The 25,363-nt window shown below is 34.8% G+C and overlaps 1 protein-coding gene across 1 annotated transcript in view; it reads left to right on the top strand.

Moving 5' to 3' along the window:
* Window positions 1-25,363, top strand: part of GRIK2 (glutamate ionotropic receptor kainate type subunit 2) — a 449,336-nt gene that overhangs the window by 160,548 nt on the left and 263,425 nt on the right. The window contains 3 exon segments of the mRNA XM_075708130.1: window positions 7,124-7,305; window positions 10,994-11,047; window positions 14,161-14,334. Of these exon segments, the coding sequence (XP_075564245.1) occupies window positions 7,124-7,305; window positions 10,994-11,047; window positions 14,161-14,334 (410 nt within the window).

Here is a 25,363-nt window from a genome sequence, read left to right as displayed (position 1 = left end):
ACTGCTGAGCTGGAGACACAGGTTTTAAAACAAACTTGGGGCTCTTGCTTCCTGGACTGGTTGAAGTTGAACATGTCGAGGAGGTAATGTGATTGATCTCTTTGGAGGAAGATGCCAGCTGGAGAGCTCACAAACTGCTCCTTCAGGATTCTCCTTAAAGATGAATTGATGGCAGCTTCTGAAAAGAGTTACTCACACCGCATTCTTCCCAGCCATTCAGAGGTAAGACTCTATCACAGTGGCTGCTAAAAGAAGGAATTGAGAGTTTAAAGGGACAGGAAAAAGGTGTCCCTGGTGAAAGAAACTGCAGGAAGTGCATTCCCAAAATGCAGCTATTATTTCTATAATGTTGTAAAATAGATTTTTTTTTATTTTTTTTAGGAGCTTGGCCACACAAATGGTTGGGTTTCTTTTTTTCACTACACTGGGGTCCTGTAATGCTAATAAAATAAGAGGTCAGCATTTCATCTGAGGGCTGTACTTCCATTTTATATTGTAAATCAGTTGTTTTAAAAATATTGTAGGCTGAAATCTGTGCTTTTGCGTTGAGAAATATCTCCTCAAAATCATGGTGAAGAAAGACTCATTTTGTCCTTAGCTTCATTGTCCTTGTAGTTGTCATATTATGTTCCTCCCTTCATTGGAGGCTCTGGTACCTCTTTTTCTGATTAGTTACACATGAGCTACATATGTGCCCTTTTGAAACTATCCCTTGCTGACCTGGAGACTTTATTTCTTACTGCATGACAGCTCGTTACTTTGATCCTGAATAACTAGCTTGTCCATTTCCTCTAATGTCAGACAACAGCAACAAAAGTTACTTTGAGATTAACAGTAGCTCAGAAACTTAAGAGTTAATGTATAAATACTCCATTCTTGTTTGCTGTAAAACTACCTTGGCCCTTAGCCTTATGCACAGAGGGTAGAAGGGTAGAAATGGAGTCCCACAGACAAACAGGACACAGTAGGAAGAAACAGTCTTCCTTCAGTCTCAGAAATCTCACTCATTCAAATGGGCCATAACAGTATTAGGAAAAAGTGAAAATACAGACAAAACAAATTTTGGCAACATGTAAAAATGAAAGCAAACAGTGAATTTGTCTGACTTCACCTGATGTATTCAGGACTATGTGTTAAAGAGACTAAATAAGGTAGATCTCATTTTTGGTTACTGGAAGGCAGTAGTTTTACTGCAAAAAAACCTTAAATGCCTTATAGGTGTGAAAAATTGAACTCCAACACAGATTGTTACTATAAGGATAGTGGCAGAATTTATTTATATCATATGTGGATTGCCTGGTTACTTCTCAATTGTGCAATATTTTGATCCTCTAGACCTTTTTTTGGCAATTGCACCTACTCTTCCTGCAGAAACCAGGATGTTAGGGTGTGGTGGGGAAAGGAAGATTAGTGACAACCAGAAGTTGGGAAGACAGTTACTGTCCACAGCTGGACCCACGTGCTGCAATTTACACATAGAAGCTGGTTCTTTTAGGTTATATCTTTTCTGTGCTTAATTTTTTCCTTTATTACAAATGATGACGCACCGTTCAATATTTTACCTAGAAAAGAAGGGGGGAAAAAAGTGGCTGGCACCAGGCAGGTCACGACACACCCCCTTGTACCTTGTGCCTTGCACAGGTCATAATCTCCAACATGTTTCAACTCCAGTGCCTTTATCCAGGCATGGTGGAGAGGAAAAGGCAAAGAGAATGTTGGTTTTCGTCTTTTTCTTTTTTTTGTGGGTTTTTTTTTTTTTAAATTTGTTTTCAGATTAATTATGCTATTTCTGCTCAGGGAATTCATTTGGTGGTTTTTATTTTCTAGGAAAACTACACTGTTCTTCACACACTTTATATAACACAAATACTGCATCACAAATGCTAGGTACAGTGTGGAAGGAAACTTTCAGCCTTTGATTTATATTTGCAAGAATCTGCTTTTGAAGTGTGATCCAGTTCTGGAAAGCTTTTACTTAGTCTCAGTTCCCACTAATGCCTGAATTAGGAAATGCTTCTCAGCACTTTACCCGTTGGTGCTCTGACATAGAAATAAAAGTACCAGAGAGAGGTGTGCTCAGCACTATCTGATTTTTTTTCTTCCACGAGGTGTTTGTCCGCAGTGAGGAGCTGTAGGGTGTCTGTGGTAGCAGTACTTGCCACCTGTGTCACAGCTTCACAGTAGCTCCCCACACCAGGCTCTCTCTGCAGAGTGATGTGCCTGGGGGCTTTGCGTGGCAGGCAGCAGCCCTTGCAAGTGAGGGAGTTTTGTTTTCCAAAATTGTTCCCGTGAGAGCCTAGCAAGTGGAAACTGTTGAATTTGTGCCAGCAAGGATTTATTTTTTAAGTATGGATCAAGATGAACAAATATTCCTTGTAGCTGATGGCCTGGTGGACTACCAAAGTGAGTCACTTAGTATGACTGGAACATGTTTTGTGCCCTGCGTAATTCATCTGAACTTAATAAATGCTGGTGGCTGGAAACACAATGAAAAATATATGTTAAAATCCTAAAAAATGGAAGTAGGTGTTAACTATAACTATTATTAAAATTAAATATTCTGATACACATAGAATCTATGAGTAACAATACTACACATTAAAAGCTTAAGGTTGCTTTTTTCATTTCATATTGATGACGGCAGGAGAAAAAATCAGCTTTGAAATACTTGGAATTTATTTATCTCTCTCAGAATCATAGAATGCTTTGGGTTGGAAGGGACCTTTAGAGGTCGTCTAGCCCAACCCCCATGCAGTGAGCAGGGGCAGCTTTAACTACATCAGGTTGCTCAGAGCCCCATCGAACCTGACCTTGTTTTGTCTTTAAAATATGTTTTGAGGAAGCTCTTTCGTTACTGTTTATGTGTGCTGACATTGTCCTGTGTTACTGAAGGCACAAATACAGAAGTATTTGTCCATTACTTGCATGTGCACCTGTACTGCCCCTGCACTGAGGTCCAGTCAGTGCACTCCAGAGGTGTGCATTCACAGGTTTTCTTCCCCTCATTCTCATGCTCATGTTCCTCTGGTAGCTTCTACAGCTTTTGTACTGCCTTCACAGTGTGATACTCTGTTTATTGCTCATCACTTCTCTCTCAGAAACAATAGGTAACCTAGCAAGCAGACACTATACTTATCATAGTATTCTCCTTGATAGCTTTTAATTGCTCTGGTATTAGTTCCTGCATCTGTAAATCTTCTATTTCAAAATTTGGTGGGATTTTTTTCTTTCTCTGGGGTAGCCCAATAATGACAAGATTTATGAAGAGGAGGACTTTCTTTTTTTAATTCTTGAACAACCCAGTTAGGCTCTTGAGGAGAGTATGAAGTGATGTGCACTTTGCTCACCTTCTTGGGTAATGCTCTGAAACAGAACAAAGCTTGGAAGAAAGTTTTTGAATTGTTGGCTTTCACCCTCTGCATTTTTTGTCAGCCATATGGTAGATGTTTAATTCATAAAAGTATTGTAAGACATCTACTTCACAAGCTCCTACAGGCCATGAAACACTTCTCTCCATTCTGTAACAAACCTTGGACCTACAGTAAAAGACCAAAACATGTTTTGCATTGGTACAAGAAATGAGGATAGATCAAGGGACTTGCCAAATTGTAATGTCCTACATTTGTTTACTAAAATTGTGAAACTTACGGACTTGCTACAGAAAAAAGCATCCTCCCTTTTTCCCTTTCTTCCATCCCACCTTAACATTCCTTGACAATCTTAACTAAGTCTCCAAAGGTGTAACAAAGGTGGTTGGTGTAACACCTGAGAATATGAGTAAAACGTACGAATTAGGCATTTGCCTTTCTAAGTAAACAAGCCTTTGAAAGAACAAATAGTTTGCAGTCAAGAAGGAACAATCAGATTTCCTTTTAACCCTCGATATATTAAAATACTGAGTACAGTACTTGTGCAGAAAACTTGAACTTCATGAATCACTTTAATGTCTTATACAATCAAATTAATTTCACAGTCACTTCCACAAACATAATAAGATTTGTTCTGGAGTGGTTCTGATTCCAAAACTTGGACAGTACAGTGAAGCAACTTTTGTCTTTTGCTGTTCTTGAAAATTGGTTCAGTATAGAAATATGAGAATGGGGACTAAAGCCCAGGTGTTTCCTTTCTCAGATGACTGTCATAACCATCATACTAAGAAGTGTCTATTTGTTTCCTACTGCCAACTCCAGCTGCAGATTTGGATAACAGTGCACTTAAGAATAGTCTATAATACTTTATTCATTCCTTGCCTCCTGAATAAAATAAAATTTGATTCCTCTGGAAAAAAGAAAAAGGCCAAATATATCTAAGATTACAAAAATCCTGAGGGAAAAGTCATCATGCTATTATCCAAAAACAACTGCATGGTTGAGACACAGTTCTGATTTTCCTCATTTTGAGTAAATGCATATTTTGTAATCATTGCCTCCATTTGAGACTCAAACAGCAGTGCAGTTTTGAATCTTCTAATCTTCAATGTCTTTTAGCATATTTTTACCAGTAATGTTTGTTTTTTAAATAGCTTTCAATTTTTCTGTACATCTCATGAATATGATTTTTTGAGCAAATTCTGGACTTCTCATCTTTGGCAGTTTACTTAATGCTCTCCCATTGGGATATAGATACTTGTTTTCTGAAACTGATTATAATCTCTTTCCTACCATGCATCTGTGACATAAAGCTGTGTTGAAGAGTTTCATGTTGTCTTAATCTCTCGTACTCACAGTGGGTTCTAGTTGTGATGATCTGCTGCAAGGAATGACTGAAGGTTCATGGCAAATGTTCAGTGTGACATAGAACTTTTCCCACTAAATATTACTTGGATATTAAAATACAGTTCATCCCAGAAGTACCTATTAATGTCTGAATACTTTAGGGGTACAAGGTCCTGAAGATGTCTGTACATTCAGATTCTCGCTCCCCACCCCAAATCTGCCATTTTTTTCCCCTGTCGTCTTGCTCTTAAGTGTCATGTAAGTAGTTCAGATAGATGCACATCTCTAGTTCACATACTGACAGCTCATATATCAGCTTTGGATACTGTTGTCTGTTATATGGCAACACATTTTGCAACACTATCTGAGTTGAACTAACATGGCTATTTAGAAAGACACCCTTTTGTCTGTCTTCTCAGTCATATTTGACTAGTGAGCATCAAAAGCCAGGATTTCTTTTTTTCTGGGAGAGTGTGTAATGCTACCTGTCCTATATTGCCACTCTTGTGATTTGTAGTTCTTAAGTGGAAATGCATGCATATCAGAGCAAGTGAGCAACTGGCAGGACTTTGCCTTTGAGAAAGACTCCGCTTTGAAATGTGGTCCTTCCCTCAATCTGAAGTCATCTAAATTTTTGGACTGCAAGGGCATACATTCTAGTTGCTTTAGTTTTCTTAGTCTTAAGGAAATGGGAATGACTTGGGAAAAATCCTAAGTGTTTTTGTTCACATGTTACTGTCAGTTACTTTTGATAAGGTGATTAATGGCTGTGGGGTATGCTATGTTGTTCATGTCAAAACTTTACTTTTATGTAATTGGCCCAGATCATCTGAAAATGGTACTAATATGCAGTAGATGTGTAAACTCTTCAGTTAGAAAAGACACCTATTCTACATAGCTTTTAAGTATATTTATTCAAGATTATTTAGAAATCAAATATTAAATCAATTTAAGCTTCCATTAAATACATTAATTCATTTTATGTAAATTTCATTATGGCATTTGAGGTAAATATGGCAATTTTTTTTAATTTGCATTAGTTTCAAAAAGTGCTATTTTCACAACTGTGTAGACTTATATCTGCCATTTACTCAAAAGTTACATATACCCTAGCTGTCACTTCTCTGTGTTTTAGCAAGCAGGGACCAGGTCTAGTCATGAGAAAGTATTTTGGTTTCCATATATGTTCTGCCCTCAGCATCTCTACTAAAGATTGCCAGTAAATATAGTGATGTTTCTGTGATTCTTTAATGGTGACTTTTATTTCCTTTTCAAAGCAGGACAAGCAAAACAAAATGAAGTGCAGAAAGCAGGACAAGTCTAAAATTAGACTTGGTAAATAGAATGTAATAGGAGTCAAAATTATTTACAAGTTATTTGCGCTGGACAAAAGTTTCCAATTGTTATCTTTTAGCAAGCAATGACAAATAATCTGGAACATGCAGTATTATTTTTTATCCCCTCTTGAGTTAAAACATTTTACTCTGACCTTGAATTTTGGTATGCTGTTATGTTATGTACAAAAGGCCATTAACATTTTTCACATTACAATTTTGCATGGAAAATGTCAGCCCACACTGAATTACTGGATTTAGTTCTTCACAGTACTTGAACTGTTAATGAAGAGCCTATAGAAATGTTTTTAGAAGATAGCAGTTTGAAAGATTATCTAGCTATAGGTAACAATTGTCTCAGTTTGAACAATATACACATTGTTGAGAATGTCTGTATGTGTTAGGGGTATTACTGAGAAACTGTGGTGCGATATGAGCTATTGTACCTGTGACATGGACTTGTGAGTGAAGAAAAAATTCCTGAACTGACTAAATAGCAATAAATGCAATGGCATGAGTCATTTATTCAGCCTCTTTGCTGCTGCATATATGTGTTTTGTTACCTGTATAATCAGGAAAAAACAAATCATACTGTCATGTGAATTATGTGAGAGTGTTCTACAGTGCTGAAATGATTCACAACTTTGTATGTAAACCTTATGGATTAGTTAGGAGACTGGCTAGTCTGATTACAAGCTATTAGTCTGGGATATTGCTTTAATTGAATTAGAATAATTATATATGTTCTTTGAAGAGGAATGTCATAGTTGCATGATAATGCTAAAGGAAGATTTGTCTGTCTTAAGGTAATCCTAACTGAGGCTTCTTACTGTCTGTTAATATTAAGGAAGAAAAGACATGTTATAAGAAAGTATTGTGAGTGCTAATATTTTCTTTTTCTTTTTCTTTTTTTTTTTTTTATTTTTAATAACTTTTTTGTGTATCAGTTACAATATACTAAGAAGGGAGAAAAATTCAGGAAAATTTGAATGTTTATAGTGAGTTGTTCTGCTAACAGCTCAGGTTCTTGTTTTGATAATTTTCTTTTCTTTTGACTCTTCTGTTTTCTTGAAGGCCTTATTCGGTTACAAGAGCTCATCAAGGCTCCATCACGATACAACCTGAGACTAAAAATCCGCCAGCTACCAGCTGACACAAAAGATGCAAAGCCATTGCTAAAGGAGATGAAAAGAGGAAAAGAATTCCATGTAATCTTTGACTGCAGCCATGAAATGGCAGCAGGCATCTTGAAACAGGTAATCCTCATTTCGCTTTAGATGGCCTAATCTTTTTCATCCCTAATAAATAAAAGTAATATCCAGACTTAATGGCATTTAACAAGCAGGGGAATTGCATGTAAGTTTTACTGAGGCCTAACTGAAAATCAGCCAAGGATTTCAGAGATAATTTTATTGGTGACTAATGGTAGCTGCTTTCATTATGTTTTTTTAAAGTAACAGATTAATCGGTTCATGTACAGGGGGAAAGGTATATCAGTCTTTCAGCTATGAAGAATTGGTACTTTGGAGAATTGATGCTTTAACCAGGGTTTTAAAGACTTGCTTAGTGTTATTTTATATAAGAAAGATTTTTTTTTTTTTTTAAATTGAAGCCTCTAAATTGTGTACTCTTAATCAGATAGTGATATTTGAATAGTGTGTTACCAACAGACCACATTAATGCATTCCATTGAGAAGACAGAACTAGTAGATATCTTTTAGAGCCATATTCTCCTTGCACTACTAATAAGACTGCAAAACACCTGTATACATTTGGGTAGGTGCTTTGAAAGTGTTTGCTTTGTTGTGTACAAGTAAGACGAGTAGGTGAGATACAGCAGAATCCCAAATACTTAACTGGCTTTATATTGCAGAAGCAGATTCCAGTGATGCCTTCCAAAAGAAGGTGGCAATACAGTGCTGTTCAAAGGATGTGGCTCATAAAAAAGCTTACTGTAACCCTGAAGTATGCATAAAAGAGATGCCTTTGTGTGTCTCCTTTAGTTTAATGAGCCAACTCCAAAGACTGGGAATTCTTTGGCTCAGAGGCCATTTTCCCCTTATTTTTTTAATTGAACTATGACTTGCTATAAGAAGGATAGGAAAAATGCCTGAAAGAAAACAATATTCTACATTTTTAATGCACAGATTTTAGTGACTTTAATTCATGTTTATATTATGTTTGCTGGCAGACTCTATGGTTTAAATTGAAAACAAAATGTATTTAGGATTTGAAAATATGTCTCTCATTAAAGGTACTTAGGGATTTTGTTGCAGGTAGAATTAAAATTGCTAGCAAACATACATGTATACTATAATTTCTTTGCTTTATTCTTCATTGGTTAAAGGCTTTTATTAATTCCTAGTAATTTTAAATCTCTGCTGGTGGTTTTTGCCCTTTGCTAAGCATAAGTTAGCCTAGTTAGTCTAATTGTTTAGCCCAAATCATTAAATGTACATTTAATTATTTTAAGATCTTAAAAATGCAGATGGAATATGCGTTGATGGCAATACAAAGCTGCAAGAGTAACAATAACTCCATCAAGATACGCTATTTGTACTGTACCTAGTATTTTTTAAGTGAAAGGAAACTTTTCTTTCACAGTATACAACATTGTGTGAAACATGACTACAGCGAAATTGGAACAAAATTAAAAGCATTATATCTTTAATCGTGTCCCAGGACCCAAGAATGAGTGTTCAACCTCTTTAAATCAAATTGTAAACTGTTTTATCAAACTACTCCACTCATCCTAAAGATTATCAAAGGAAGATGTGGGAACAATTCTTTCATGAGTGCTTAGATCTTTATACAGTTTTTGTAGACTTTTAGCTTCCCATTCAGGTCCAATATTGCAGTGCTTTAAATACATCTAAAATTTGTAATTCTGCAGCTGAATGTGAGCTCTTGTTGTCAAAATTGACACAAAGGATGTTAAGACTCTATTTATTATTTAGTGATATCATTCCAAATACAGTGTTTACAAGTGTTTGCTGAAAAATAATAATAATAAAAAATTATATAATCATTTGTGAACTATTAATTAATTTTTTTCTGGTAATGGAGGGATGAACTTGGGGAGATGTGACAAGGGGTTTCTTCTTGGGAGGATGATTGGAAAGATTAACAGTGAAGTTGGTGGAGGAGAAAACAAGTTGGAAATAAAAAAAAAAAAAGTACCTTAAGAGGCCAGTGAAATGGCAAATACTGTTTTCTGGCCAAAAATACATCATGAAAATGAAAAAAGAAATATCCCATCATTCAGACAAGCATAATTAAATTAAGGCAAATCTCAGTGGTAACTACATCACCAGGCAACCAGGGAAAGCAGGTATGATTTAAAAGGTTAGGGAAGCACTGGAATAATGAGAGCAGAGAAATGACAAAGTTTTGAAGAGGAAAAAAGGAGTGACGTCTTTTGAGAAGTGAGGAAAGTGAGAGAAAGAAGACCTGGAAAAGAAACAGCACCAGCACATAGCAGAATCAGGATGTTTTTGTGTAGAGATTCTGTGGAGTGTGAAAGACCTGACTATAAGCAGTTAAGACATAGGTGCGTTACGTATATATGCGTTACGTATATAGAGGAAGATAACTTGGCTTTATTTAAAAACAACAACAACAAAGTTCTTAAAAAAGCTAACAATGTTTGCAGTAATGAAGTTGTAATATTTCACATGAGATAATGGTTTTCCTGTGTTTAAGAGAATTTAAATTCCTATTGGCACACTACACTGTAGTTCTAATTATTATTGTGGAATTCTAAATACACAGGTATAGCATGCTTTGGAAAAGTGTTGTTGAAGTTTTTGTCTTGTCTAAAATATTATAAAATCTGATCTGCAGCTGATATTTTAAATTCATTTTAGCTTTTAACTTTTTTTGTGAAAAGAACATATAGACGAGTCATTTCATCATTTTTCAGACAATGTCCCATAGCCTTCAGAACTCTGATAATTATTTTGTATACAAATTCTGGTATTATGACAATTGTATAATTGTTGCCTTCAGTGTGTTTAAGGAGATGTAACTGGTAGCAACTTGGCAAATAATTCTGTTGATAATTCCTGGAAAGGAAGAAAATATTGCTTACATTTGTAGCTTTTTTACAGAGCTAAAATTAGGTAAAAATTACTGTAGATACTAAAATGATTAAATAAATCATACTAGTCTAAGGCAACTTTTGTGCAGAGCATAAAGGTACATGCTTTTCAGGTGAAAATGCCCTTAATGAATAAAAGTGATGAGACATCTGTAGTTTATTGTTTTAAAGTTGTATATACAAATATTTGTTCTTACACTGTTAAGAGAAAAATATGAACATTTTAAAATCCACAGCTGATAAAAAACTATTTGGTATTACATAGTTAGCAAGACAGATGAAGGTACTCGACAGATATCTGAGTTTATAGAGTAATACTATGAATATTTGTTCCTCATTTTTACTGAAGTAGTATGTATCTCACTGTTTAAAACTTGATTATTTTCTTCCATGGTTGGAAAAATGCACACACGTATAATATAAGCTTGGGTCCTTCTTTTAAATGCACAGTATTGTTTATCAAAACAGAAAAAAATATTTCCTTTTAGGTTATTCTTTTTAAGGGAAGGGTTCAATAATGAATGAAAATATTGTCAACTCAAAGTCTGTGTGGCAACTTAATGCATCCATTAGTATGTAAAACTATAAGCCTCTTTCACATTTACTGCACTAAACAGTCTAATAATATTCTTTCTATCAGAAGATCTGGTTCATAAATTCCTTTAATAGTCAGTAATCTGCTCTAACTGCTAGGAAATGACTTGCTTGACCTAATTTTACTATAATTCCAACCCTATAGTTTGATCCCATCAGTGTTCTTTTGCAGCTTTTCATTTGCCATGTAAGTGTGATAAAAATGTATTATGTGACCTCAGAAACATTAATCTTTTGTTTATTTTTTTAAGGCTTTAGCTATGGGAATGATGACAGAATACTATCACTATATCTTTACCACACTGGTAAGTGGCTTATAAAAACATACTGATGACATCTAACAAAGATGTTACTTTCCTTAATTATATTACTTGACAAAGTGAAAAAGGTCTCTCTGGAATGGGGTGTGAGTACAAGATGTTTTCTCTGTTGAGTTTTCTTACTTAAAGTGAAAACTCATCAGGATGATTTAATTATTGTTCAACAGTGTGCCCTGGAAACTGAGACCTGAAAAAGCAACTGACCCTGTAGCACTGCAGTTTTCAACTTTCAAGAAGGGTTAAGGATATAATTCATAATTGATTATTTATATTATGAATTTTGTCCTTTTTCTTTTAGCTATTTGTATGTGAAGATCATGACATTTTAAACTTACTCATATATTCCATATTTTTAATCGAACATTTTACTGGGTAATTTTTCACTGTCATATGATTCCTGAATAATTTGTTGTGAATATTAGCAGCATTTTATTTAACAGTCCACATGAGCTTTTTAGGCACATGAATTATGCAAGAATCTTTGGTGTCCATTGTAAAAGTAACCAAGAAGGAATTCTATCATTCTTGGAACCATCAGATTTAACATTTGCAATAAATGAACATTTAAAATGTGAATGCTTTTACAAAATGTGACAAACATGTATGTGAAGACCTTTTTTGCTGCTTTTTTGCTTTGCTTTTTTGCTAAGGAACAGTTTAAAAGTTAGTAAAATAGTACTCTAGAAACCACAGTTGTGCACATTTCTCTGTTTTCCATTGTGTTCAAATTTACTTATTTAGATTGCAGTTTATTAAGGTTCTTAAAATACAAGTTATTTCAAGCACGAGACAGATGTGTCTTGGTAAAACCATGCTTGGAATGACCTATGTTTAAAATCACATACATGTTTAAGTCCTTACGGAAATGAATCCTTCATGGTAGGATGGAAAGTTTACCTCAATCATAAAACCGTTCATGGAAAGTATGAGCATGGAAATAGCTTGTTGAATAGAAAGCAAAATAATTTGTGAAGTTCCTTAGAACTGTAAAGGCAAAATACCCTGCACAAGTACCTGTCTTATTTTAGAAGCGTAATTTGTACTATCACTTACGGATTTAAGATTGTATGCAACAAAATTTCCCTCACTAGTCTATCAAAATGGACTGTAGGTGTTTCAAGGGATTTTTTTTTTTTAAGTTTTCATTCTGTTGATGTTGAAAATTGCTTCTTTGAGTGGTATGCTGTCCATCGGCATTTAATTTTTATTCTTAAAGCTGTGTTTAAAAATCAGGATTTTCTGTCATTCTTATTTCCTTATTAAAACATTAGCTTTTTTTAGGAGAGACAAGTAGTGTATTTACTTGGAGCTATCAAAGGATAATTTGGTGTGCACAAATGGATGATAGATTTTGATTTTGCAATGTAGCTTTGGAACTTGCACCAGAATTTAGTTGTTTTGATATATTAATTGCTTCTTAGCCGACATGGTGAAAATCCTGTCAAATAAATTTTCCAGTCACGGTGTTTACAGCAGTCTTCTGTGTATTCTCCTCTTGATTGATTGAGGGTCTAATGCACTAGCTCATTATTACTCCGACCTGTGTGTATTAATAATATATGCATAATATTGTTGTGTATATTTATTATATTCCAGTGTAAACGTGGATGTGTTTGGATTAAATAATTACATCTGAGGTTCTGACATCTTTCACAGTAAAAACAGAGAGAATCTTTAAAGGGAAAGATGTAGCATAGTTCTAATTATGTTCAACCTCTCCTTTGCAACAAAATGTTTTAGTTCTTTAGAAAGAGGACATGAGTTAGGTTATTTGTAAATTAATAACTTAAAAACATTTTGACATCTGTGGATCTTAGGTCTTATATGGAAAATGGTATAATAATTACTAGCTATAATTAAAAATGGGTAGTGACTGATAACTGGTTGATATTTTTGAGGGCTTAGTGATGTTAACAATGAATAATGAATTATTTTCTGGTTTTCCATAGTACAATATTTAATCTTCTTCAGCACTAGCCAGTTGACAAAATGGATTCAGCCAAGTTTTACACCTCACACTACTATTTCATGGAATTTTATAATATATTAAACTGCCAACAAAAAAAAAAAAAAGAGATGAACGACTAACTATGAATTATGTAGAGAATTTCTGTGTTCAATGAAACTAAAAGTATGTTATAGGAAACTAGTATCTTATGTATAACCTTGATTACATCACTTAAAAAAAAATATTTAAAAAAACCCAGAAAGTAAACCAAATTAAAGTTTGTTTATAATGCACATATCTAGGCCTAGTGAGTCATGACTGTTTTCTTCATCAACTTAATTTCCACCCCCTCTGCCATGTTCAAAATTTGATCTTAGACCTGAGTTTCCTGAAGTCAAGTACTGGTTCTAAATTGTTTCTAAGGATTCTGTCAAAGGATTGGGATAATCTTTACTTGCTTGATCTAAAATTTTATTTTCTTCTTTTTATTAATTTATATTTGCCTCTGTATATGTTGGGGGGCTAAATATGCACACACATATATACATATGTATTGGAAATACATTAACTGGCAAAGGTTATTCTTGTGAAGATAAATTCGTAATCAAAGATATGTCCATGTTTGGGAGGATGATTCATAGCTGCGAAAAATCCTTTTGGTTAAATTTAAAGCCACGTACTTTCCCCTCTCCTCCCAATTTATCATCTAGACATCAACATGTTCAAGTTTCATAGAGGGTGCAAGTGCAAGGAAGCTCTTGTTTTGTTTATTTTATTATTTGAAGTCTGTTCTGGTAAGCCAAAGAAGTAGCAATTGATAATAATATTTTTAGCAATTAATAATAATATTTAAGCCTGCTCCAGTATTTAAGCCTAACTAGTAGTTAAGGCTTTTTTTTTTTTTTTTTTTTTTTTTTTTGTAAGGCAGTTGAAGCTTTTCTTCCTCTGTGAATCAGATTACTCCCACTATAGGGTCAGCTGAGTTGCTTGCTCACAGACATAGGCCCCCCAGATAAACAGAGCATCTTTCTAGCATGTATAGCACTGTTACTCCTGCAAATTTCAGTACTCCTATTTGGGGAGATGGTCTAACAATTGAAATAGGAATTGCAGTATATTAAAGAATTTATACAATGGTCATTTTTTTTAGGACCTGTTTGCCTTGGATGTGGAACCCTATCGGTATAGTGGTGTTAATATGACTGGATTCAGAATTCTAAACACGGAAAATACCCAGGTGTCATCTATCATTGAAAAGTGGTCTATGGAGCGATTGCAAGCACCTCCTAAGCCTGATTCAGGTTTGCTGGATGGATTTATGACGGTATGGATATCAGTGTTTAGTTCCTTTTTTGTATATGTTTGTGGAACTAAGAAAAACCTTTAACTTTTTATTTCTGTTACTAAAATTGTTTAGAGGTATGAGACCAAATATTATTATAAACATGAGTCAGAGAGTAACTGTGGTGTTTCTGTTAATATTCTGTAGACTGAATACATGGTCATAATAACTTTCTTTCAAAATTATACATACTGTATCTTTTTCCAAAAGATAATGACACATTGTAAATGTCTAATTCATCTAGTCCATATTTCCCTACTTTGTTGGTGAAAATATTGTATGCGATCATGTCAAATGCCAACAAAAATCAAGCTAAAACACAGTTGTTTCTTTCTCTGTGTTTTGCGTCTTATTCATTTAAGATTCATTCATTAATAATGTGTACTATTTAATTTCTACATAATTTTTTTTTTTTATATTTTATGACTGCTATAAATAACACCTTCTTACTATCTTTTCCAGTTTCTATGCCTTCACATAGCTAATTAGTCTGGTTGGTTGGGGTTTTTTTCCTTCCATTGTCATTATTCTCTGGCCTCACTTCAGTTCGTGAAAATCACAATTACATTCATGCAAATAAACTTTCATTACTAGGTTTTCAGTGAGTTTCTGCTCATTAGTTGGAATTAAGTCTGGAATTATAATGTTAGGAAGGGATGTATTTTAAAACATATCCTACATTAAGACCTCTTTAGTTTTCAAATTTGTTGAAAGATCTAATTTTCCACTTTGGCCTGGAGCGATTTGTAACATCTTTGCTGACAGAGTTCCACTGCTCTTTAGATTTTTTTTTTTTTTAAAAAGGCTTTTCATGTTCCATTTGAAAAATAGAAAATTCTGTTTCTTGAGGATTAGTGTCTTAGCTATCTATCAGTTATCTAGATTGTTTTAATTGAGCCATATAACAGAGATAATCTTATGAACAATTCTTTTCTACTGATAAGATTTTAATATTTTATAGACATTGGATACTAAATGACAATCAATAGTTTAAAAAGTTAATTTCCTTTTTGTCGTCTTTTTATAAAATTATCCTTTTTAGAGAAAAATCCTTTTTTTTCTTCTATTTACTTGATGTATATAGTGTCTTGAACATGATAACTGGAAACATTTTAAATTTAACTTATTTACTAGGTCTGTTGTGCTGCACTTTTAAAGTACTATATGATGGGATCTGTAAAGTTACATTGTTCATTTCTCTAAATAATTCCAAATAAGAAAATGAACCCCCCAAAATTTTAGAAATCTGTGAAGTATGCATCTGATTTACATATAGCTGTTCCTTATTATTGTGAGTTGCTGTTTCACGCTTCCTTATTTGCATTAACAGTTTCATTCTTTGATTTTTACCTTTTTCAATTTAAAATTTGTAGCAGTTCATTCACTCATTGTAGTTGTGTATTTTATGCATTGATCAAATCTATAATTGATTTCAAACCTTCGGATAGTTACCAAGATCAGTAGCAATAGTTACTTTATCAGAACATAGGGCCATGGTCAATAAAATCATAGACTAATAAATATTGGAATAGAGTTCTGTGGGCCAGTCACATGTTTTTAATCTTTTGTGGTGCTGTAAAGAAAGTGCCATTCTCAGAAAAGCTTCTGGTGTGAGGCAGAGACCTACTGTCGTTAGCATATCACTGTGTAAGATCATACTTTACACCATTACTTTGCCTGAGGATAGAAAAAGAAGTGCATGAAAAACACACTGGTTTCACTTCTGGACCCTTAAGAGCCCTTTTAGTAAATCTAAGTGGAACCAAGTATTCGTACAGACTGTGATGAATATTTTTGGGTGATTCTTTGTGTCGATTAAGCATCTAAATATGCTTTGATTACCTGGGTTTTAGATACCTGAGATATGCAAATAGAATTTAAAGGATATTTAAAGGCCTAATAACCTTGACAAGCATTAGGTGTTTACAGAGCTTTTATAATTTGGCCCTTAGATACAGAAAAAACATGCTCAGGATGTCAGTTTTACAAGAAATGTCTTTGGAACATGTAAAAGAAAGTTATGTCATGACATCCATGCACAAGGTTCTTCCTGTGCTCAGAATAAAACAAGTGGAATAAAATAAGTTATTTTATTGACTTATTATCAATAAAGTTGTTAAGTTTGTAAAATTTGACCCATTTCACTCTTGGTCGTGTATTTAAAGTCAGAAAAGTATTCAGGAATTAAAGATTCTACACAGACATTAATTGCTGTCTTGGAATACTGTAACTGATATGCACTGAACTGGGAATTTGTTTTATTTTCACTGGTTAATAATGACTACAGCTTATTCAGAAAAATATTAGCAATAAGCCTGCTTAATGGGAGCCCATTCAGCTTGAGCCACATAGCTAAATGCCATTTAATCAATTATTAAAACACCTGAAACTCAAGAATTTGCCAAATAAAAACCTGAAGTTCATATATCTCTCAGCATTTAGAGACCTCAGTGAAGACTAACTGGTTTCCAATGGTGCAAAACCAGGCAGTTATGGATCACAAAGTTTATAAGCTCTGGTGGTGTTCGTGTTATGTCTTTTTTCCTCTGACTTTTCCACCACATGTAAATTAACTAGTCATCACGACAGAGTTAGAACTATCAATTTAACTCTGACATTGCATTTTCTTATTTATGTTTCATAGGGTTCCCAGACTTAATTCTTGTTTTAAGTTGGTTTCTGTAGGCTTGTATAGCTCTAATTAGTAAGTAATTTTCCTCATAATTATCTGACCTTTAGCATCGCGATGTGATAAAAAGTGGGTATACAATTTCATCTCATTTCTTTGGAATGTTGCAAGTCAAATTTCCAAGTGTGGATCCTATTGACTTCACTTAGGATAGCTTTTCCTTTGTTTCTAGGCTGCTCCTCAGGACAGCTCTGGAAAGGGTGAAGCTTTAGTACACCCAAGAATATCGTGAAAAACAAAATTTCCATCACATTTCTCTCTCCTTTTAGGGTTTCTTAAGATTATTTGTATGGGTTTTGGAAAAAAAAAATATTAAACTATTTAACAAATGCTACTGTGGTGAGTTGGTGCTGGCTGGATGCCTGGTGTCCACCAAAGCCTCTCTATCACTCGTCAACTCAGCTGAACAGGGGAAAGGAAATATAATGAAAGGCTCATGGGTCAAGACAAAGACAGGGAGAGATCATTCACCAATTACTGTCACAGGCAAAACAGACTCAACTTGGGGAAATTAGCTTAATTTATTACCAAACAAATTAGAATAGGGTAATGAGGAATAAAACCAAACCTTAAAATATCTTTCCCCCACCCCTCCCTTCTTCCTGGGCTTAACTTTACTGCTGTCTCCCCCCTAGTGGTGCTGGGGGACAGGGAATGGGGATTGCAGTCAATTCATCACACGAGTCTTTCCCATGGGCTACAGTTCTTCATGAACTGCTCCAGAGTGGGTCCCTTCCATGGGGTGCAGCCCTTCAGGAGCAGACTGCTCCAGCGTGGGTCCCCCACAGGGTCACAAGTCCTGCCAGCAAACCTGCTCCAGCGTGGGCTACTCTCTCCATGGGTCCACAGGTCCTGCCAGGAGCCTGCTCCAGTGCAGGCTTCCCATGGGGTCTCTGTGTCCTTCAGGTGCACCCACCTGCTCTGGCATGGGGTCCTCCCTGGGCTGCAGGTGGATATCTGCTCCCCCATGGACCTCCCTGAGCTGCAGGGGGACAGCCTGCCTCGCCATGGTCTTCACCAGGGGCTGCAGGGGAAGCCCTGCTCTGGCGCCTGGAGCACCTCCTCTTCCTCCTTCTTCACTGACCTTGGTGTCTGCAGGGTTGTGTCTCACATATTCTCACTCTTCTCTCCAGCTGCAGTTGCTGTCACACAGGGTTTTTTTCCCCCATTCTTAAATATGTTATCACAGAGGCGCTACCACTATTGCTGATTGGCTTGGCCTTGGCCTTGGCCTTGGCCAGCGGCAGGTCCGTCTTGGAGCTGGTTGGCATTAGCTCTATCAGACATGGGGGAAGCTTCTAGCAGCTTCTCACAGAAGCCACCCCTGTAGCACCCTTGCCACCAAAACTTTGCCATGCAAACCCAATACAGCTACCATATTCAATCATTCTATTATTTAATAAATGTTGACTTATTTGTATAACTGTTGTAGTTTAACCCCAGCCAGCAACTAACCACCACACAGCTGCTTGTTCACTCTACTGCCAGTGGGATGAGGGGAAGAGAATTGGAAGGGTAAAAGTGAGAAACCTTGTGGGCTGAGATAAGAACAGTTTAATAATTGAAATATTATAACAATAATAATAATAAAACTGTAATGAAAAGGAAAATAATAAAGAGAGAGAGAAATAAAACCCAAGAAGGACAACTGATGCAAATGAAAACAATTGCCCAACGAACTGATGCCCAGCCAGTCCCCGAGCAGCTCCCCCGCCCCGCAACATTCCCCCCTAGTTTTATTGCTGATCATGACATCATATGGTATGGAATATCCCTTTGGTCAGGTGGGGTCAGCTGCCCCAGATGTGTCGCCTCCCAACTTTTTGTGCACCCACAGCCTACTGGGGGTAAGGGTGAGGTGAGGAACAGAAAAGACTCTGTAAGCACTGCTCAGCAGTAACTAAAACATCCCTGTATTATCAATGCTCTTCCCAGCACAAATCCAAAACATAGTCCCCTACTAGTTACTGTGAAGAAAATTAACTCTACCCCAGCCAAAACCTGCAAAGTAACAAAGAAACTAAATCCATTCTATGATTTAGGAGAGTAACTAGAGCACAATTGGCTTTGTTCTTTCTGTGACCCCAGAAAATCTGTGGAAATGTTGGAAATAATTTTCTGTGTTGTGTCAGACTATACATGTTTTCTTTACACAGACTTCTTGTGATAAAAGGTTTGCTTGTATAAATGTTTAATAAGAATCAAATAGATATGATTTCTACTAAAGTCTAAATTAATTGGTGACTTTGAAATAAAACTGTGAATATACTTTTAATGTGATACATAGAAGTCCTGAGGAAGTCTCACTGGTCTACTTTTATCAAAGAGGCTTTTCTATCATGACTCACATACTAATAGATTTCATTTATGCTTTTGATGGTTCTTTCATATTTCTTTGTTGGTCCAAAGGTAATCAAAGTGGTGCTTATCCTCATAACATCAATAACAATCTAAAAGTGTTGCTATTCAAATGTATTTCTATGTTATCTCTTTCACACACTTGTGCAGAAATGCATGTGCACACATGGTATAGCTTACTAAGTTACTTAAAAGATTATATATATTTCTTAAATCTGTAAAGGTCTTTTTTCCTGAGTACTCTTAGCAGTCTTGTATTTACTTTGATCATTGCTTTCATATTGCCATCCTCTTACTAAACAGATAGAAAGAAATATATACTGCTTTTAAAAGTAAAGATCACATGGAACTGGCACATGCAATGGCTGTTGTTTCTTATAATAAAAGTAAAGGAATATGTTAATGGTAATTCTGTCATAGGTAATAATCCATGCCTTTAGAAAATACCAGAAGAAAAGTCAAAGACCAATCTATTGCAATATACTTTATCTTTCCTACTAGTACAATTAACCGTATGTAGCATTTTTCTATCTTTTTCTCATTGTCTCCTTGTTTCTTCTTGTTACCATTGGGTGAAAGACTCCCAGTGAAATAATGAATGAAATCTTTGCGCATGTTAAATCCAAAGCTAAGGCTTTTTCAGACTAGAATAAACTTTGTAATGAATCCTGACTTGATCCTGCACTTTCTGACTTAATTCAGCAATAGGTAAAAGTGTCTTTTTTTTTTTTTTTCCTTTGGCTTCTTACATGTTTCCAAATAAAATCCAAAGTGGCTTTAATCTGTCACAGTCTAGCTGGTAAATGTCCATTCATCCATGCATTTCCCTGTTTCTCACCACTAATTTCACTTGTTAGCAGTTCAAAATGCACAGTTATAAAGTTAGACTGGGTCATTAGGGCGCGTCATTAGCTTTTGAACTTGTTCCATCTTTGAGAAGCTTAAATATACTGAACCTTAAGGTAAAAAGCAGCAGGTATTGGTTTGGTCTGCTGCCAGACTGGATTACCAGGGGTTTATTTATGGCTTAATCATTCTGCTAGGATGTTTATTTGCCTAGGCATCTTTTACAGGGTTATAGAAGGTGGTGCATAAAAGTAAAATAAAGATGTCTGCAGAGTATTTTTTCCATTCACATTTCTGTCCCAGAGACTAGTTAATTGTAATATATGAACAGCATTCAAATAAAAAGAGGTTGAATAGCATCACTGAAAGTTCTGAGATTTGCTCCAAGAGAAATATTTGGAGTTGTACGCCACCAAAATGAATGGGGTTTTTCTTGTATACAAAACGTACAATAGATTCAGGTATGCAAATCTGTAGTTATGTTGAGGCAATCTGCCTTGAAAGTATTTCAACACTGCAGAATGCAATAGAGACTCAAACTAGTCTGAGATGGAGCCTTGTGTTACGATGTTACTAAACAACTTCTAACTAGATTGAGGATCTTTAAACAATTCTCTGTTATATGATATATTCATTACTGTTATTTTTCACTATCATTACACTAAATTCTGAAATTTGAGCAAAATGACTTGGTATTAAAAAAACTACATTATTTTTCAACCAGAATAAGATTTCTTCTTGAAAAATGAGTTTATAATGTAAGTTTAAAAAAAAAAAACAACCCAGAATGAAATAAAACCATTTAATTTATGTAACTTTAGCTTTTATTTCGTAAAAAGATTAGATTTGCAAAGGTTCATCCTGATTTAGCCTGGAGCAAAAAATTGAATTTTGGCTTTTCCTGCAAGATAGAAAAACTACTTGATTATGATGACTGAATATCTTTGTTAAATTCTAATGGTATTGGCATCTGTACTGTATTAACAGAAATATATTCTGGAAAACAGAGGAGTAACATACTATTTTCAAGAAACTTTACTTTGGTATTCTTGACATTATTTTTGACTCCGTACCAGTAGCACACAGGGGAAAAAACCCAAAACCCTGAGCATAAATGCAGTCCTACATTTATATATGATAACCATGTCTCAGACAAGCAAAGTAGAGCATGAATAGAGTGTTATGAGTTCAGAATTCTTTTATTCTACAACTACTAATCTTTCACAGTTTTCTGTGCCTCAAGTCAGAACTTAGCATGCATAATTAAGATGACCTAACAAGCTCTGCTGCTTCATTAACGTAAAGTTTTCCTTACTAATTGCTTTTGCCTGTCATCCGATTTAGCTATCTGCTTTCATCTTACGTAGAAAAGAGTGTACTTTTTTCTATTCTGACTATTAATTCTATTTAATGTTCACTTTAGTAGCTGTATATGGTAGGTGCACGGAAACACTGTGGTACTTGGTGAATAGCTAAGGTCAATATTAAAGAATTTCCTCAGAAAAATCATAGTTTGGGTCTGATATGTTTTGTAGGCTGCCTAGCAGAACGGAGCATTATTTCATTGTGAGCTTTCTCTTTCCACTCTTAATTCTCTTGTTTATTTTTTTACCTTTTTAAAAAAATGTCTCCTTTCTTTTCTGGACATAGTGTGCTTTTCAAGCTTAGGTGCTCTCCACCATGAAACATAATATTTCTCAGCAAGTGAAAACTAGTTGTAATAAAACTTTAGAGTGATATTAAATACTGAGGGAAAAAATGTAGAGAGCTGTTGCATACCGAGGATGGACTTATGGTTCATTTCTGTGTATGAGATTTTCATCTGATTCAAAAACAGAGAGATAAGACTTTATGAATAAAGATTTGAAATTTTTGAAAGCTGGTGTACAGACTTCCTCGGATAAGGAGAATAGGTCCATGGATATTTTCTTTAATTGCATAACTGTGAAAAAGATGCAAAGATCACCAGGAAAAATACTAATACCTTCATACATTGTCCTTAATCAAAAGAACATACAAATGGGTTCACTCCACAGAGCTGTCTAGGAAATTCATTTTGAAACTAGCCATTTTGAGGGATACAATAAAAATGCTTAAGTTATAGCTGCTTTGGAATTTGAGAATGGAAATGAAAGAGAGAATGATGTTGGATTCATAAGTGTGTAGGTATTTTCCCCTAATTAGCTCTCCATATTTGCATACCCAAAGACTTGGGGAATACATTTATATATTATATTCTTTGTTTGTTCTCTGTTTCCCCTGATTGTAAGAAAACTTCCACCAAATAACCTCTTGATGTCCAAACCTTATGACTGTCCTGTGAAGTCTAGTTTATCTGAATGTTTACCTTCTTATCTTTGTGGTTATGTTAGTTTAATATTCTCAGGAGTTTTGTTGAATCAAATGATAAGACAAAGAATTGCTAAAGAAAAGAATGGTAGAAGGGCGAGTATGGATGAACAACAATGGTCTATTTTCAGTTGGATTAAACCATTTTTTTTGAAAAAACCTAAAACTATGTAATGAATATGACCAATGCATGAAGGCCATGTTAAATGGCCAGCTGTAATCAGGTGAAAGAGCCCAATAATCATCCGACCCCTTTGGCTTACTTTTGGTGAAGCTTTATTAATCAAGTTAAACTAATTTGGTTAAGCTAATACAGTTGGAAAGTATACTTCTTTCCATTATAAACAAGACTGGAAGAGATTAAGAAGGTAAGGGAAGGCATTGAAACCATGGCACTTGTAGCTTAAGAGCCTTCTGAAACTTAAAAATCTAGAATTAAAAAAAGTGATTCAGTGATCATGATATAACCAAGGCTTAATGATGTTTTTAATGAGACAGATAAATAAATCCCATGTCAGATAATTGAACAAGAATAATATTGAGGGCACTCTTCTACTGCTATGAAGGACAAGTATATGTTTCCCAGGTTCAATACCCTATTCAAAAAAAAAAAAGAAAAAATATTAACATGAGAATTTGAAATTAGGTGTCTCTGATCCACTTTAATCAAGGTTTAGATGAGCAGCATGAGGCAAGAAAAAGTGTAAATAAAAAATTACAGCATTGATAAAGGAAGAGATTAGATTTTAACCAAACTGTTAAAATTAAGCTCTTAATTGCTGACTCAATAAATCAGGGAGATGCAAAACTGGAAATATAGTCTATTAGCAATACTAGTATTTTGTATATTTAGTTCAGTATAATTTTTAATCTAATTTTGTTCTGTACCTCAATTTCTTAGTTTCTTGTGCAGTGTTCTCCAAAATTCACTGCTTTGCTTTCCTCCCAAAGGAAGCAAAAAAATTGTAGTGTCATCCAGGATTTTCTTTCAGCACACTTATGGAGTTTGACTTACTCTGTTCATCCTTGATGTCAGGATTTTCAATATCTTTATCAAACTGATATAGAAAATGAGGTTATTACACTGGGTACACATTCTGCACTGAGAGAGAAAGTTCTAAAATTTAGTTTTCTTTTCCTTTAGGCAAATAGACTTTTACAGTTACTTGGGGGTAAAAGGGAATACATTCATTGCAAATATAGCATTTTTAAGCTTGTTCAATTAGTGCTTTAATGAAGTTTACGTGCTTATCTAGCAGTGTTAACAGAATCTATAGCTGCTTTACATCTTGTTAATTCCTTAGAGTATGCTTTGATTTTTAAAAATAATAAATTATTTCATACTTGTTTATGTTTTTGATTTGAAAGTAATCTCTTTAATTTAGCAATGAAGTTATTTTATAGAAGACTTCCAATTTGTTGAATAACTTGTTACAAATTAGTCATTTAGTTCTGTTAACAGTAAAAGGATATTTGTGAAACTGCAATTTCTTATCTCTACCTAACAATATGGAAATAAGTTATATTTGAGATAGTTAATTAAATAATAATTTAGTAACTGCTAGCAGGCACTGTGACTGGACAGAAGGATTTCATGAGGAAAAAGTGCTGCTAAGGTTCCTGAGAGTGAAAAGATTCATAAAAATAAATATTCATTACAGAAATACAGCCTCAGATTCTGATTTAGAGCTTCAAAGAGGATAGCTTGTTATGTAGACAGCTTTATAATTACCTCTGTAGTGAAAGGAATTTTCTGGATTTGCTGATGAGATGTGTTTAGTAAAACAGTGTGGCAGCAAATGTGTACTTCAAAGGAAATACTGAACAATTAACTTATTACTGCATTACAAGTTAAGAATCTCCCCTAGGGACAGATAACTTCATGAGTTTAGGGACTATGCAGGATTTCATGCTGTAAGGTGTTTCAGAAATGATATGTCAGCTATTTTGAGAACTAATTGCATTATTAAGTATTTGTCTCCTATATGTAGTCTTGGTGTTTTAGGAGACAGGATTTATCAGAAACTTGTGATCCTATTCCAAAGGAAAGATATATGCCCAAGTGTTGTATAGCATTTAACAGAAATTGCAGCTTCTCCCCAATGGAAGATTTCACAGAATTGTTCCAGATGTGGTTTGAGGATGTATACATATATTTATAAATATAGTAGGATTAACATGGATTTGTATAATGCTTTCATGTTAGAACTCTCTTGCTACATCTTTACAAAGTAATAGAGGGAACTTGGTGTAACAGCAAGTAGGGAAATGGCAGAGCTTGTGCAACCTGCAAAAGCTCCTATGCAGTTTGGAAAACTAGCTGAAGCATAGGTTGTTTTTGAAATAGGAACTTAAGTGCCTTTACTCAGGAAATATGCAAGTGTCTGCACTGTATGAAATTTAAAGTCTGAGGACTATAACCCAGTATACCATAATCTGTCAAAGAAGGTAGTTTTCTTAAGATATGCATGCTGAAATTTAGTTTAATAGTTTATTTATACACTGTATTTATTGTAACTTTTCACGAAAAGTGAAAAAAAAGCAAGATTACTTTTCTGCTTCTTTGCTGTTATGGTTAAAGGATGTTGTCTTTAGGAGCAGCGTAATCAATTAAAGCTGGTATTCAGCAGACTTATTTGCAGGAATGAACAACTCCAGCAATCGTTATAGCTACAGTTGTAGGATGTGGAGTGGTGACAGCATAGCCATGCTGCAATGTAAATCATTCAGTCTGTGGAGAGAAGGGACCATCAGTTTAACTCATTGTGT

This window comes from Pelecanus crispus, chromosome 3 (assembly GCF_030463565.1).
Source record: "Pelecanus crispus isolate bPelCri1 chromosome 3, bPelCri1.pri, whole genome shotgun sequence".
Classification (NCBI taxonomy): domain Eukaryota; kingdom Metazoa; phylum Chordata; class Aves; order Pelecaniformes; family Pelecanidae; genus Pelecanus; species Pelecanus crispus.
Note: the sequence above shows the minus strand (reverse complement) of the source record. Positions and strands in the feature narration are given on the sequence as shown.